At 50.1% G+C, this 15781-nt stretch overlaps 7 protein-coding genes across 7 annotated transcripts; 3 read left to right on the top strand and 4 right to left on the bottom strand.

The window, feature by feature from the left end:
- Positions 1-53: 53 nt before the first annotated feature.
- On the top strand, positions 54-1445 carry MRS44_011937 (uncharacterized protein; the record flags this gene model as incomplete). The annotated part of the gene is made up of 1 exon (XM_046272459.2): positions 54-1445. One exon carries the CDS (start codon positions 54-56, stop codon positions 1443-1445), a length of 1392 nt encoding a protein of 463 aa, XP_046123548.1.
- Positions 1446-3342: 1897 nt separating this feature from the next.
- MRS44_011938 (uncharacterized protein) lies at positions 3343-4290 on the top strand (the record flags this gene model as incomplete). Its single annotated transcript, XM_046278055.2, has 1 exon — positions 3343-4290. The coding sequence occupies one exon, from the start codon at positions 3343-3345 to the stop codon at positions 4288-4290; it is 948 nt and encodes a 315-aa protein (XP_046123549.2).
- A 641-nt stretch (positions 4291-4931) lies between these two features.
- MRS44_011939 (uncharacterized protein) lies at positions 4932-6829 on the top strand (the record flags this gene model as incomplete). Its single annotated transcript, XM_065619926.1, has 3 exons — positions 4932-5643; positions 5724-5825; positions 5895-6829. 3 exons carry the CDS (start codon positions 4932-4934, stop codon positions 6827-6829), a joined length of 1749 nt encoding a protein of 582 aa, XP_065475998.1.
- Positions 6830-7056: 227 nt separating this feature from the next.
- On the bottom strand, positions 7057-7355 carry MRS44_011940 (uncharacterized protein; the record flags this gene model as incomplete). Its single annotated transcript, XM_065619927.1, has 2 exons — positions 7057-7075; positions 7123-7355. 2 exons carry the CDS (start codon positions 7353-7355, stop codon positions 7057-7059), a joined length of 252 nt encoding a protein of 83 aa, XP_065475999.1.
- Positions 7356-7971: 616 nt separating this feature from the next.
- MRS44_011941 (uncharacterized protein) lies at positions 7972-9488 on the bottom strand (the record flags this gene model as incomplete). The annotated part of the gene is made up of 2 exons (XM_065619928.1): positions 7972-9277; positions 9319-9488. The coding sequence occupies 2 exons, from the start codon at positions 9486-9488 to the stop codon at positions 7972-7974; spliced, it is 1476 nt and encodes a 491-aa protein (XP_065476000.1).
- Positions 9489-10618: 1130 nt separating this feature from the next.
- On the bottom strand, positions 10619-11593 carry MRS44_011942 (uncharacterized protein; the record flags this gene model as incomplete). The annotated part of the gene is made up of 1 exon (XM_046278057.2): positions 10619-11593. The coding sequence occupies one exon, from the start codon at positions 11591-11593 to the stop codon at positions 10619-10621; it is 975 nt and encodes a 324-aa protein (XP_046123552.1).
- Positions 11594-14420: 2827 nt separating this feature from the next.
- MRS44_011943 (uncharacterized protein) lies at positions 14421-15780 on the bottom strand (the record flags this gene model as incomplete). Its single annotated transcript, XM_046271927.1, has 3 exons — positions 14421-14754; positions 14799-15259; positions 15310-15780. 3 exons carry the CDS (start codon positions 15778-15780, stop codon positions 14421-14423), a joined length of 1266 nt encoding a protein of 421 aa, XP_046123553.1.
- Position 15781: the final 1 nt, after the last annotated feature.

Raw genomic sequence — 15781 nt, forward strand, 5'->3', positions numbered from 1 at the left:
TGGACCTTGCATCAATCTACCAAAACTGAGCTCATGATCGATCTCTCGGCGCAATGAAGTCCCCTATTCCCGACTACCTCAACCAAGTGCTTGAAAACGCACGCCCGATCGAAGATGGCAAACCAGCCAGCTACATTGAGACACTGGCCAAGGCCGACACGTCCAAAATCGCCGTGGCTCTTGCTATGGTAGATGGCCAACTGTACTCAGCTGGAGATGACCAAGTCGAGTTTTCCATCCAGTCCATCTCCAAATCCTTTGTCTACGCACTTGCAATTGAGGATGCGGGCCTGGATAAAGTTCTGGAAAAGATTGGCGTCGAGCCTTCGGGTGATGCCTTCAACAGTCTGTCCCTGGAGCGTGGCAGCAATCGACCCATGAATCCCATGATCAACGCTGGGGCGATTACAGCACATTCTCTCATCGTGGGACCCAATGCCACAGCTGAACAGAGAACAGACCGCATCTTGAAAGCCCTCTCGAGATTAGCAGGTCGACAACTGCATGTATGCGAGGATGTTTACGAGGCCGAGATGAGAAATGCTGATCGCAACATGGGAATTGGCTACATGCTCAAGGCGGCAGGTATCATCACCTGTGACCCCCAAGAGGCCGTCAAAGGATACATTCGCCAATGTGCCATCAATGTCAATGTGCGTGACCTAGCCATGATGGCGGCAACTCTCTGCAACGCCGGCATACACCCAGAGACTGGCGAAGCCATCATTCCCCAGACAAGCGTCCGCCAGATTCTCTCCGTCATGACCACGTGTGGTATGTACGATGCCGCGGGAGACTGGGTCTCCAGAATTGGAATACCAGCGAAAAGCGGTGTGGCTGGGGGCATCATTGGGGCCCTGCCAGGTCAGATGGGCATTGCTGTCTTCTCGCCCAAGCTTGATGGGCGCGGCAACAGTGTTCGCGGTGTCGCCATTTGCGAGCAATTGTCCCGTGACATGGGTCTTCACATGATGGACGTGAGCCAGATTGCACAGGCGACGTTGCGGACATCTGTGGCAACCATTGTTGCTGGTGAAAGCGAGCCCCATCACGCAAACTGCAACAGAGAAGTCATCATCTTCAGCCTACGAGGCGTCGTTCGTTTTGCAGGCTCGGAGCGCCTGACCCGCGCTATCACACGCGAACTTGGTCAACCCAATCCGGATGATCCCGGCTCTGGGCGTTCCCGCCATGCCTGCGCCATTGTCTTTTCATTCCGGGATGTCTTTTCATTCAATGCGGTGGCCCAGCGGATCATTCAAGCAGATGTCTACAGACTACTGGTTGATGGCAAGAGTGTGGTGATCATTGATCCCTCAGGGGTCTTGACCATAGACACTGTGCGCGCGGGGAAGAAGTTGAGAATTGTAGAGACAGAGACAGAAGCAAGGAACTTCATCGGGGGAACCGGTTGTCATACAGTAACCAAGACTGGTGAATGGTAATTCAAGGGGTATGATGCAGGTCAGTGGTGCCTTGAGAGTCAGGGTCAACACCCATGTTCGGGCAGCCACCGCAGATCTTGTCGACACCCTAGAAAGATGTCAAGAGAACACCTTGGCTACTACACAGGTCATTATGCTTTCAAGGATCACTGTTTCTAGTCCAGTGATCCTAAGTTTGGAGTGGTGGTTGATCCGAGGGTGGCATTCGGGTCTCAATGACATTCTAATAGTCACGCGTGGGAAACGCTTCTGATGATCGTGCGCAGTGGCAGCTCTCGCGGCGCCTGAAGAGTGTTCATCCCAGTATGTGTAGATAAAAAAGCACAGGGCCAAGTAGTGGGCCTGGAAAAGAGTCTGAGAATGCAGAGGTTTATCTAGTATCGGTTGCCGATGATCAAGGGAATGACAGTCTGAGAATCAAAAGAGGATTAAGAACGGTGGCTGCGGATTCCATACACTAGGATCCAACGTTGTGCGTATCAAGAAAGCAATAGGGCAGGCAAAGGCTCAATAGCCTCGGGATGAATGAGGCATGCATGCCAGCAAACTGCTTGCAGTCTAGTCAACTATCATGCGCTTCCTCAGCCGATGAGGTTGAGGGCACCCTCGTTGAAACCATCCGGGCAGACACCAGGCACATGATTAAGATCCAGTTACATCCGAACGAGCTCCACTGACGCCTCGGGTTTTTTCCCAATCAAAGGCTTCTTTCATCGTACATCTCGTCCCTTGATTGGTATTAAGCACAACACTATCTAGCTGTGTCACGATGACCTGCGACGAATCATCGCGACGAGATTGACACCTCTGCCAGTAACCGGAGTATTGGCCGTGCTCTTTTGTTGAAGTCCGAGATGCTAGTACCGGGTCAGCAAATGATAAGATAGAATCCCGGCTTGTTGAATGTGTGGTAGCAATCGCTCTCAAGTAATCATGATGAGACACAGAGGTCAGTTTCGCCCGTTGCAAGTCTGTCGAATGTCAATCCAGATAGAGAGTTTTGCGTTTCAATAAATACTTGGGCAGAAACTCTCGTTGTTCTTATAGCTGGTCACCTCTATTTAGAACCGACATCGCTCTTCAAAGTACAAGTGACCAACAACCTTTCCGTTAAGTCAAGGTTTCCTCTTTGACTTTCATCGTTTCCAGGGCCTGGAAATATAGAGCCTTGATGCTGAGGACGATGTGTAAAATATTACTCCATCTCTGCGAGAAGACGATGGAATCTGGGGAGGATCGCCGTGCAACAGCTTATGTGTATTTGGTCTTCAGATCTGGCAACTGATGCTAGATTGTTTAACTTGCGTGAGATGGCGTAGTCGTTTCGTGAGATGCCTCTCTGTACTCTGTACCAGGACAGGCGAAGTGACTCTCGGCCAGTGTAGAGGAAACCCGGAGATTGAGATCAGGGCTAAAGACGGAAAGTACGATGTGATGAAGTAAGAGATGTTGCAGGTTGTGGGATTTTCTCCTTACCCCAGCCTTGCCAACTCCGGATTCGTTAGGTTGAATGTGCATTTTGAAGTCGTGGTTTTCATAAAAGTCTTCCTTCCTACCTGGTGGCATGATCAGCGTCAGGCTTCCTGGGAGTTGTCGTACCTTTAATGGACTAGGCAGATGATGTGCATTTAAGCTAAGCGCAAGTGCACTGCAATGACTAATGATTACATGTATCGCGCTAATGAATGATTTATACGAAGGCTGGTGGCCTGATCATATAACCTGGTCTTGCCGATGAGTCACTGGCCGGGTTTATTTTTGTTGAGCCAGGATGCATTGATAAGGACACAGCAATCGAGTGAATTTACATCGTTCATGTTGATACAATTCTCAAGAATCTCCACGCAATTACTCGGAAGGGCTATGAGAAATGCAGGTATCATTGCCATTGCAAAAGATGCAACCCGAACCCTCCACGACAACGATAAGAGTCGCCTACCTCCGCACGATACTGGACAGCGAGGTTAAGTACTATGAGTCCGACTGGAGCAACTTGACGACCTGGCTTCGGTTCTGGGTTGGCCAGCAGGTCCCGAAGGATCCCTTTGGCAACGATCATCGCAGACAGAGTCAACCTCCGGACATTCATCACCATTACATTTTGCGTCACAGCAATGCCGCAGATACCTTCGTGCTGGAATGGCTACTGAGAAATTCTGAGCCAGAGGGTTGGAGGCTGTCCCGAGACGATTTTACCATCTACCTATCGCGGCCACAAATGAATGACCCGGCAAACAAGCCATTGCTTCATCGTCTTAACAGTATGAAGATTGCAATAGAGGTTGTCTCTTTTCCTCAATCAACCGAGTACGCCTCAGATGACACATGCGACGCTGTCATGCTTTCTAAGAGCGACTACGTCCTCGAGACATCCCTTGTGCGAGGCTCAGGCTACCCAACGACATTCAACACGCTTTTCCGTAACTCAATGCGCCACGGCTGCCCTCAGCAGTACAACACTAAGGAAAAGAGCAACGCCTACTACGCAAATAGACTGAAGAGCAGAATGGGCCACACACAGCGGGAGTGTTGTTATCCCCATGGCAAAAGCGAGGGGTGGAAGCATGACCATGAGCAAGAATGGAAGAACTATAAATGCCCGTCATGCGGAAAGCGATGCAAGCGAAGCAAGGGATGTAAAACGACGGGCGAGTGGTGGACAAAGGACAAGCGTAACTGGGCTGACGGCGTTGACACATCTGCTGCAAGACCGCCGGAGTTCGAGAAGGAGTGGAGAACATTGAGTGTCGAAGATGTTATTAACTATCCCGGGTCAGACGTAATAGCCGCTGAGAGGTTTAGAAGCTGGAAGTGGAGGTCTATAGATACATTCTCAGGGGAGTAATAGAGGCTATTTTACTAAGAAAGGTACTAATAGTAGCTTAGTATTAAGGGCTAGGAAAGCTAATTTTAATACTTCAGATTTATATCTAGCTTATAATAATATGGAATAATAAATTATAAAAAGAGCTAGACTCGCTACCTTAAAGACCTAGTAGTGAAACTTGGATAAATAAAGAGTAAATACCTATATTAAGCTATTAGTGTGCCTCATAGGGAGCTGAGGGAAAGGGGCGTATTAAATAAGAGAAGCAATTGCAATCGTGCTACTAAATCAAGTGGCCCACCCCGTTTTTTTTTGGTGCAGTTGAATTGTTCAGTAGATAACGCGTGTCTAACCCCGCTGGGCTTATCTGGGGTGGTGTGAGACTACCTTAGCCAGGGTCTATCTACTGGGCTGAGTCAAGCAAAGCTGGGCTGAGTCTTGGACCCGAGTTAGAAGTGTACTATCATCACAGTAAACTGTTGGCAATGCCATGTACTTCATATCATGTCATCAAACTACAAGGCAATATAAGAAGCAATGCTCCATCCATGACAACCTCCCCGAGCAGCGACCGACAGGAACCGTTCTTCCCTCCAACAACACCTGCTCGCAACCCCTTCTCGTCAACAACTCTCATAACAAAATCACTCGCAGTCAACATGGCAGATGTCTCAAAGACTTCTCCCGGCAACAGTGAAAAAGTTGGAGATGACCTTCGTCCGACAGAGTCTAGGATCCATGGCGAAGTCATCGACAACGAGGCTGGCATGGCCCGTCTAGCGGGGGGCAAGCAGACACAGCGCCATCTCCGCCCTCGTCACATCCAACTGATGGCTCTTTCAGGTGCCATCGGAACAGGCCTCTTTGTTGGATCCGGATCTGCCCTCGCCAGAGCTGGACCCCTGGGTCTTCTCCTGGGTTACATGGTCTACTCGCTGCTGGTCTGGTCCACCTTCAACGCTATGGGAGAGATGTGTGTTTGGCTTCCCATCGATGGTTCTTTTGTGGTCTTTGCCCACGCCTTCCTAGATGATGCTTGGGGGTTCTCCCTCGGCTGGCTCTACACCGTCACTAACTCTCTCTCGGCGGCTGGAGAAGTTGCTGCAGTTGCTGCCATTGTAAACTTCTGGACAGATGCGGTAAATAACGGTAAGCTCTCACCCGCCATGCTCCTTTCATATCCTACCCTCCGTGCCCGGAAAGGCCATCAGCACGAAACCAGGACTGACCCGGCTCTAGCCGTCTATGTTGCCGTCATCAGCTCGTCTCTCCTCGCTCTCAACATCTTTGGCGTCCGCATCTACGGAGAGGGTGAATTCTACTTCTCCCTATTCAAGATATTTCTTATCATGGGGTTACTTGTCATGACTTGTAGGTTTTCCACATTCCAACCGTGTCAACGCTCTGAACAAGGGAGTACCAGCCAGCGCCGACTGACACACTTGAACCAGTTGTCATCATGGTGGGAGGCAATCCTCAAGGAGACGCGATCGGATTTCGATACTGGAAGAACCCAGGACTTTTCAACGAATACATGGCCGATGGTAGCTGGGGTAAGTGTATGACTGGCAACTTGTTTGCTTCAACCCAAAGAATTTCCTCTTACACACGGACTCTGATAGGACATTTCCTCGGCTTTTGGTCCGTTTTCATACAAGCCGCCTTTGCCTTTGGTGGCCCAGATTATATCGCCATGTCCGCTGGCGAGACCCGAGCTCCTCGTCGCGTCCTCCCTTCAGTCTTCCGCCGCGTCATCTACCGACTCGCTGTCTTCTATATCCTCGGTGTTCTTGCAGTCGGGATCCTCGTTCCTTATAATGACCCGAACTTGGGCTCTAACAAGCCCGGCGCTGGAGCTTCTCCTTTCGTCATTGGCATCACTCGTCTTGACATCCCTGTCCTTCCTCACATCATCAACGGCGCCCTTCTCACCTCTGCTTGGTCTTGTGCCCTGGAGCTCTACTTCGCTTCCACTCGAGCCTTGTACGCCCTGGCAGTCGATGGAAAGACTCCAAAGTTTATGCTCTTTACTTGGCGAGGCGTCCCGACCTTCTGTGTCGTCGCCGTCTGGCTCGTCACCTTGATCGCCTTCATGTCGGCCTCGAATAACTCTCTTACTGTCTTCACCTGGATCACAAGCATTGTCGGGTCTGCAAACCTGCTTATTTACTGCATTTTCCACGTCGTATATATTCGGTTTCGGCGTGCCCAAATGGCCCAGGCCATAACCGATGATCAGCGGCCTTGGTTCCGTCGAAACCAGTACTACTTCTCCATCGTCTCCCTTTTCTTCTACATCATCATTTTCTTCACAAACGGCTTCGCTGTATTCACCACTGGTAATTGGTCCATCTCCAAGTTCCTCTTTGCCTACTTCCCCTTTGTTGTCTTCATTGTCACCTATGGGGGCTACAAACTGATTAAGAGACCTGGTATGGTTCCTCTTCACGAGGTTCCGCTCCATGCTGGCCGTACTGATGCCCATATGGATGATTGTTATGTAGAGCCCGAACCTGTCACTTGGTACGAGAAGTTCAACAGATGGCTCTGGGGTTAAAGCTTGATTCTGTCGAGCTATCTTTGATAGCATAAGTTTATTTATGCTCATGAGGTGGAAAGGATAGCCGTATAACTGTCCCAGATGAGAAAGTCGTCATTCTATAGCTAATGACAAGGTCCCTCGTTCCATCCTTGGATATCCTTTCTCGGTTCACAATACACACACCGAGCACCTAGAACTGCCGCTTAATCATTGTCTCTGTAAATGTTCACATCGTAATTTTCTCATGTTCCATCGATGAGACTAGGATTGAGCTATTGGCACATCGACGTACGCAGGTCTATACTGACCAGCAGACAAATAGTGCAAATAGTTCAAGCCACCAAGAGATGATGAAGCTCGGAGCCGCCTCAAGCTCGTAGTTGCCTGGAGCTGGCGTAGTCGACGATGAAGGAGATGGGGGCGGTTCGTCAGGGCTCAACAAGGAGACAGACTGAATGTCAGGCTCTGATGTGTGTTCTAAGACCTGAGCTTCGTCGGGTGCGAGTGACATGTACTGAGGGGAAGGAGTAGACTGCGCCATGGTTTCTTGTACACCTTCAGGAGCAGAAATCAGCTTTTAAAGCAAGAGTCCAGGACGAAAATCAAGAGAAAAGCTGAGAAGCGGGGTGAAGAAATTTTGTGTGATGAAAGTGCAAATTCCCCTGCTTGAAAGCTGAACAGTCTCAATATGATAAACCGTCGCACGGCAGATGGGAAGCGCCGAGCTGGCCAATCGCGCTACATATCATAAGCCACTGGACCTTAACGGCAGCCTTGCTATGGTGCTCCTCAACGTTCGGAAAGCCATGTCTCACCGAAGACAAGGGCTCAGAAGAAGATTGAGGCTTCACTGTTGTTGATATAAAGCGTTGTCGTCTGCCAGTCAGTTTCTGTGATACAAGGGCAGGTGATCCCGAAGCTGCATAGCAAAGAAGTCTGGGAACCCTCTAAAGACGAATTTTAGACGAATGCTACCGACATCACAGCCGAAGTCATAACGTGTATTGCATGGTGACGGAAAGACTCTAGACTACACGACCAGTCATCTCAGTCTCAGCGGTTTCAAAGACCAGTATAGTGATATCTGAAACGCTATTGATTTGCTATCTTACTTTAACTTATGAAAAAGGAGGAGATAATTCTGCAAGCGAGATGCACTAGATAGATGTCCAATTTCCCCAAGCATTTACGTGCTTCTGCCTCCGGATCTTACGTGTGCCATCAGGTAGGATCTCCAAATACTCATTCAAGCCCGGCCTATGCCCAACCTCCTTTTGCTTCGCCCTAGCAGTTGCCTCTGCTGCCTTCTCTTTTGCCGTCGGCGGCCTTGTCGGCAGAGGACCGCCACGCTCGCGTGCTTTCTCAACGGCAAGGTAGAAGCCCAGATCGTCCTGTATCTGGCGGAATTGTTCCGATGAAAGAGAAGAAAGTTGTTGATTGGTAGAAGAAGGGAGAGGAGCTGAAGAGGACGGTGCAGCCGGAGGAGTTGGTGTATGTGTGAATGTCGGGACATCATCTCGGATGCGCTCGCAGGTCCAACACTGGCACAGCTCAGAGACAACCTGGAGATCCTTCATCACTGAGCCGGAGGATACGCCCTGGAACATAGGGGCTTTAGACCCGCTACTCTGGCCGCAGTTCTCAATCTCTTGGCGAAATAGACGGTAGTGGTTCGGATGCAGTTGATGGGTACGCCAGAATAGGTCAATACCAAACGGCACATCTGTCCTATTTCTATCAAGCGAAGCTTCCCTTAGTTGATAGTCTGAGTATTCCACACTCGCTCTCTTCAACGACCCAACGAGAGCAGGAGCGCGTATCCAGAGCAAGCTATGCGCGTCGTCGATAAACTTCTCCTGCTTTTTAACCTCGGCGAAGAGGTTAGTCTCGAACGGCAGGATTTCACCCTCAGTATAGGCCGGAGGGCTCTCCAAGTAGGTCAGGATATCGGAAGACTGGGTTGACAAAGTCGAGAAGAGATTTTGTGCAGTGCGAGGCAGTTCAAAGCGGAATCGGTCCATGTCAATAACGTCGCGGATCGCCAACCAGGGAAAGCAGAGGTGCTCTAGCCGAGCAACCCGGCGCTCGTGGTCACGGCAAGCGGCGTTGTATGCATCCGAATCGAGCATGAAGGCGTACCAGACAAGTAACACGTCCAAGGGAGGGAGGTACTCTTTGGTCAGCTGGACCATGACCTTGTCGCCTGCGTGGTGTCCATACGCCGCAATGTGGACCAGGACGTGGTCAATGTTGGTCCACCAAACTGTGAACCGGGAGACGGCTAATCTGATCAGGAGATCCCATCTTTGGGACTCGGGAAGTCTGGTTGTTCTAGTCGAGGGGATGTCATCTCTGGGCTTCTCGGTATATGCTGGCAGGCCATGAAGGTCAACCTGGAGTGCGCTCGCTTCAAGCCGAAAGGTCCGAAAACATTCAAGCAGCGCCAAATGCACGGCGGCATGGCTAATATCAGGGCAGGCCAAGATGGTCGCTGTATTTCCCACCTCTGCATCGGTAGGGGAAAGGCATTGACAAAGATGCTGGGGTCCGGGATGACGGTCTGCTTGCCGCCAGGCTTGCAGCTTGAGTATGACGACGGTAGCTTCCAAGAATGAGGGTCCACGTCAGCTTGGTTCCCAGAGAATGCTCCACGGAGACGATTGAATAGAGACATGTCGTGGGAGCTTTGGGGCTAGAAATTGCAAATGTCGGCCATAAGCACGCCAGGAAAGACGACTCCACAGAATTTTGAAAGATGATGGACCAGCATTAATATCCTCAACGCCATCTCCCCTTCCCATCTCTGCCTTGAAGGGGCGCAATTTGACAAATGCTAGGCTGGGCAGCCTTGCAGGGATGCAAAGAGCAATCATCTCCTGAGCTGCGCAGGAGACGATCGGGCACTCCTGGTACTGATAGGGCACTATCTGCTCCCCCAGTGGATTTGCCCGATGAAAGTTATGGTCTTACGCTACTTCCGATACAGAAACCGTGGCTTGTGTCGAACCCTGGAAGCTATGATGCAGCTTTCTCCACAAGCGGCTTGTCTGCGCCCCATAGTGGAGAAGAGCTTAACTTTGATTGCACGGCATTGTGGCAGTGTGAAGTTGAAGCCCGGCCCTTGATAGGATAACTGAGTCAGAAGACCGTGGCAGTGCAAACAGGAGCCTCACAGCCTTAATTCTCGCTTACTCTCCAGGGTAGGCCAGGGCAGCCTTTGATCGTCACCACCTTTTCATCACGACTTGTTGTTTTCTTTATGCGAATCGGAAACCACATCCCTTTTTGTTCTTACCGCAAATTAAATTCTTTACTTCTTGCCTCTGGGGCACTCATAGTTCAACTACGATATGCCCTCAAACCGCGATTTTCAGACCTTTTTCTTCAAGCAGTGTAGCTTGGTGAGTTAGACTGAATTTATTGAGAAAGCCCATTTCTGACGAGAAGATCCCATCGCATGAAAGAAGTCTCTACACTCGGAGAGATCACCGCATTCGCAGCACATTTCTCGAGATAACAGCCAGAGATGACACAGTTTGCTCGGACAACAAAGCTTCCTCGGACTCGCGAGCCTGGCCCAGCCACCCGGACCATCATCTGTCTCGAGTCCTAGCCAACCGTCGCGCATTCCTTGATAAGACCTAAGAATAATGCCATGCTGGGTCACCGCCGACCACCTAGAACCCGCCGATCCTTTGATAACGGGAACAGCGGAGCAAACAAGACCTAATCATTACCCGTGCCCAGTTTGGCCAAAGTTTCTATCAAGAAGTAAGGCAAGAGAGATCTCTCATCGGCACAAGTTTACATAATGTATGATACAGGACGCTCGCCATTCAACTCGAGACCTCCCTTCACTCGTCGCCTCCTTTCATCAAGCCAATACCTCCAACGTTCGTACTTCTCCTTGCGCTCCGCAATGTACTCGGGCGTCATCCCCCAATCTCGGATTCTATGGCCCTCAATCAACTCTTCCATTCCGAACCGCCTATACTCCAAACCGTTCACATTGAGCACGATGCTGACCATGACATGCTCCCATATTATCATCCCGTAATTCGTAGTGTGGTAGTCAAGGCTTAGAATCATGCCCAGATTGTTCGCCATATACATAGCAAGTCGCTCTTCAGGTTTGATAGTCTCATCGGAGAAGAACCTCCTGGTAAAACGCCGACGTGGTTTATTGCCTAGCTCGAGCTCTCGGTCTCCACAGGCGATGCTCTTGTGGGAAGCCCCATCTGTTGGTTTAAGAATGTTGACGGTAATGTCCTCGATAAAGTACTCATCAAAGTGTCCCAAGTCTCCCGGTCCCTTTTGAAGAACTCCTGTCAACAAGTAATAAAATGACCACGTAGCTCCCTCTGGCCCACCGTCGCCGCCAGAGAAGCTCATGCTGCCTCTGAAGCGGGGATCTAGGTCATCGGCGGGATCAAAGAGTCGGAATGTGGCGTTGATAGACTTGATGTACTTCGTTCGTGGGAGAACTGGAATATGCCAGGTAGGCCAAAGACCATAATCCTTGACAAACATGATGTCAACATAGTAGTCGGCGGGTATGAAGTCAAGGACCTTCCGGACCTCGTCGTTAAACTGTCTGTTTACTAGGAGGAGGCTGAGGGCGGGATTTTCTGGCTGGATGCACCAGATTCCTCTGCCACGAATCCCACGACTTCGCTCATGCTGAGTGGCTGAGGGAGAGGCTGGTGGCGTAGCTGGAGAGCAAATGGCCAGATCAAAGATCTTCTGGCGAGTCTCGCGAGGGAGTTGGGACAGGCTCATGACTTGAGCTTGATAGTAGGGTTTGCTTGGTTATTGATAACGATGGTACTTCTCTTGTTGGACGAAGGATTGCCGACATGAGTGATAAACACCGTGCGGATAGGGCCGGGAATAAATAATTCCAAGTTGGCAGCTCTGCCAGTGATGCTGAGTCAGCAGTCTCGTTGCAGAATGACGGGGGTGGTGGTTAACCTGCGGCCTAGAAGTTTATCCACGGATGCCTTGAGTGCTTCTTATGTTTTATCCTGGAACAATCCCCGCTTTGGACGCCGTTGATTATTACGCATAACTCAGCCACTGCAATTGAAAACCTCGCCGAGGCATCCACGTGAATTTGGCTTTAGAACCCGCTTTGGCACCGGGCAGGAATCCCATTGATGCTCCTTCCTACGTGAGATCGACAGCTGGATCCTTCGGTGGCAAAATTGACCATGAACATGAGAGCTTCCGTATCTAGTGATAGAAGAAGGGATTTCCTGACAAAGAGAGGGTCTATGGGTAATGACCTGTACCGGGATTATGGGCAACTGTACTCCCTGTTCTTCTTATCCATCACGTCCTCAAGAGAGGCCAGTGGCCACAATAGCAGAAACTTGGTTATAATTAACATATGACGGAATTAAATAAAATTGCTGTAAAATACCGTAAGCTAGGGTTAATAACTGTGCCTATTGTTTGACATCGCGGCTGACGGCCTCCTGTTGCGACGCCTGCGAGGATAGGAAAGAAGATGATTGCCAAGTACACTTTGGCTTACTGGCCAGGAAATTGGTAACAGAAATATGAGTTTTCTCTTGAATGGCAATTATGGAATGAAGGCTAGGCTTCCTAGCTGACATCACCAAGTCCGCGCACTCAGTCTGACGGGATGAACGGGTTCTTTGTGGCCGCACTGGGCAGGCTGTCTTGAGAAGTTTGCAAAAAGAGAAGTACCACATCTACAGATGAATTCGGAAATCTTCCCGTAAGTCAAACCGGCCGGCGTGTGACTGCAGGGGCTCATTAAGCGCGGCCAGCCCGATACACTAGTACTACTGCTGTAGTACAAACTGAGGGCAGTTGCATGAACATCCGAAAAGCTTGTTCTAATGAGTCTGCGAAATCTCTTCCCTCATCGGCGAAGTGAGTTGGCGGTCTGGCATTTCATAGGTCAAATTTCCTGTGGCCCCCTCCGAACATCATGTGCTATAATGCCGTCAAAACTCACCGAAGTCTCAAACTGACAACCTTGTTGCTCGCTGTGCCTGAATCTCAACTTTAGCAATTGGTGCAAGAAGTCCTTCGGGCCTCTGCCTGGTGATGTCAATATTGTGTGGAAATCACCGTGCATGTGAACGCTAGGTTTGGCCCTCGATGGGGTAACAGAGCTAGCGGATAGCCGCCAGGATCGGAGCCCCAGTGAGACAGCCCAAAGGATCGTCGCCAGAGTTACTTCATGCAAGGAGGCTACCCGAAGTCCCATCTACTTCGCATTGCTTGCTCTGTAAGTAAGATATATTCTGACCTTGATATGATAACCTGGCGATCTGCAGATAAACGTATAGTCCTGCCACTGGTACACTTGAAAGCTGAAAAAGAAGAACTAATGTGATCATGAAGATCAATACAGCAAGATCTCGTGGAACTTGACCAACAAACAGTCAAGAGTAGTAAAGTGAAGGAAGAGAGCAAAACATGCTGGCGATGCCTGGCAAAAAGATGTTGGGCACTTGTGCTCCCCGGGAAGGCTCGAACTTCCGATCTCCCGATTGTCTGCTAATAACAGTCGGACGCTTTAGCCAACTAAGCCACAGGGGATTGAGATAATACTGTGATCTCATTGGTTGGTATTGAACTGTCAAGTGGAATACATGACCTGGACGAGTTGGTGTGTCCACTCGAGTATGATGAGGAAAGGTACTGGTTACAATGCTGCGTCGGTATAAGCGTGAATATCCCAAATGAGCATATTGTCGCGCACCCGTAGCAAACACTGCGCATCGACAGTGGAGTGGAGAGGGATGGGTGATGTAGATCCTGTATCCACAAGTCCATCACCGTAGGCGCAGCTTTTCAGACATATTCACAGCCTCAAACCCAAGTCGGCGGAGATCCACGAGCGCAGAACAGGCCTTTTTGACGCGAGGTATTGCCCACCAGCTCAATGGAGAGGATACTGAGTTATGAGATGTTGACTGATTGTGCAAATTTCACATATTTAGCTTGCTACATAAGGGCACCATTTGTCATCTCAGTCTGTTCACCCTAATCATCGAAGTCCGCGACATCACACGGCTCAATACACATACAAAACCACATCCCAAAGAACATTTCAATATACCTCAACAAGCCGTCATCTCTGTTACTATATGAACATCCACCCGCAAAAACGCATATCGGATGTGCCATCAACCTCCTTTGCCTCGGCGCCGGCATTTGCTCCTACAAGATTCGCGCATACGGTTCAAGGGACTACAGGGGGGACTCTAGCGACATCAATGTCTGGGACAACCACTGTGTTAGCATTGGGATATGATGCTATAATGTGTTGATGTTGTGTTCTTTGTTATAGTCGAAGCCCAGGCCTTGACGCGGATAACTGAGCCATGGATAGAAAGGTTCAAGACATCAGCCACCATCGAGTGGGGCATTCAAACAGATAGCATAATAGATGACCTTAGCATAAGGGAGAGTTTAGGCAGCCTTTAGACTAGCAGGTGATATGAGAGCTATGATGATTAGACCACCCCATTCAATATATCCCCGTGTAACAGGCAATCCAAACCCAACCCCCATGTGACGAAGTCAGGCTTTGTTGTCTACTGTATCATCATGTATCTCAATGCTGTTAGATGATGAGAATAGAAACAAAGAGAGCCATCAAGGTTGCCCCTCCAGCTAGAAGCTTAGAACCCCCAGCAGTAGGCACACTTGTGGCTTTTCTAGTAGGCGTCGAGATCTCTTCTGTAGTTGTGACTGCCGCAGCGGCATTAACGTCCACCGCAGACAGGGTTTGCAGCAACTCAGGAGTCGTGTAGGATACATCATCCATGTCGTAGCTCACAGTCGAGAAAGGAAACAGGGACACAGGTGAGGCATCCGGGAAAGCGAGACGATCAGTGGGATCAGCAGCTGGTTCAAGGGCTGCCCTGTCAAAGGGGGCGTCGCCAGGGTTGAGAACACTAACATTATCAGCTGTTGTTCGTAGAGCGGGGAGATGACTTACCCATCAATAACATGGGCGACACCGTTGAACAGGAGGACATTGGTAAAGACAATCTTTGCGCCATTTACCCATGCGGTCCCATCCTCGGCCACTGTAAATGTCAAGTCGGCGCCCTGAAGACTTGGCAAGGTCACATTGGCCAGTTCCGTTGAGAAAACGACATCGTCAACGATGTGGTAGGTCAAGACCTCCCTTAAGGTCTCCAGATCGGCACCCTCCAGCACAGAGCCAATCAACTCAAAAGCAGCGTCATTAGGCACAACGACTGTAAAATCAGATATGTTCAACTTGTCGGCTGAGTCATAGCCGATGTTGCCAAAGTTATATGGGAGGTCGGCGGCGGTGAGAGCGGCGTTGAACTTGAGGAGGCCGTCGCGACGGGCGAATAGCTGGAGAGGGGCGCCAAAACTGAGGGGCTTGTCGACCTTGTGTATGATGACAGTATCGCCAAGTTTGATGTCCTTAATATGATCAGTATACATCGCAGCTGGAAGGTTGAAACAGAACTCACTGCCTCAGTCACGTAGGAAAGAGTTTCCTCGCCTGAGATGACAACGACGTCGTCACCATCTTTGATGATGCCATTGTATTGGCCACCCGTAAAGTTACCGAAAGGCTGACGTTGATTGACAAACGTGGCGTCGAGGAGTGTCTGCACAAACAGGGGCTTGTTGGTGACGGCTTCGGCAGGATAGTATCCCTGGAAGACGTGGTTAGACAGCAAAGCGCCAATGGCGATGCTGTCGTTTTTGAATTCGATGGCCTCACCCTCGGGGATGTCTCTGGGGACAGAGTCAAAGGCCTTGTTGGTGGGCGCAAAGATGGTTATGTTACTGGCGGAAGCGAGGGTCTCGGCAATGTCTGGAACCAGGGCTAGGAGAGATGCCAGGGTCGAGAGGTCGTCCTGGGAGGAAATCAGGGCTGCCAGGTCAGACTGGGCGACAACGGCCGTGGCCAGCGTAGCGAGAGAGAGGAGATGCATT

This window comes from Fusarium solani, assembly GCF_023522795.1.
Source record: "Fusarium solani strain SB1 chromosome Unknown bctg00000007, whole genome shotgun sequence".
NCBI lineage: Eukaryota > Fungi > Ascomycota > Sordariomycetes > Hypocreales > Nectriaceae > Fusarium > Fusarium solani.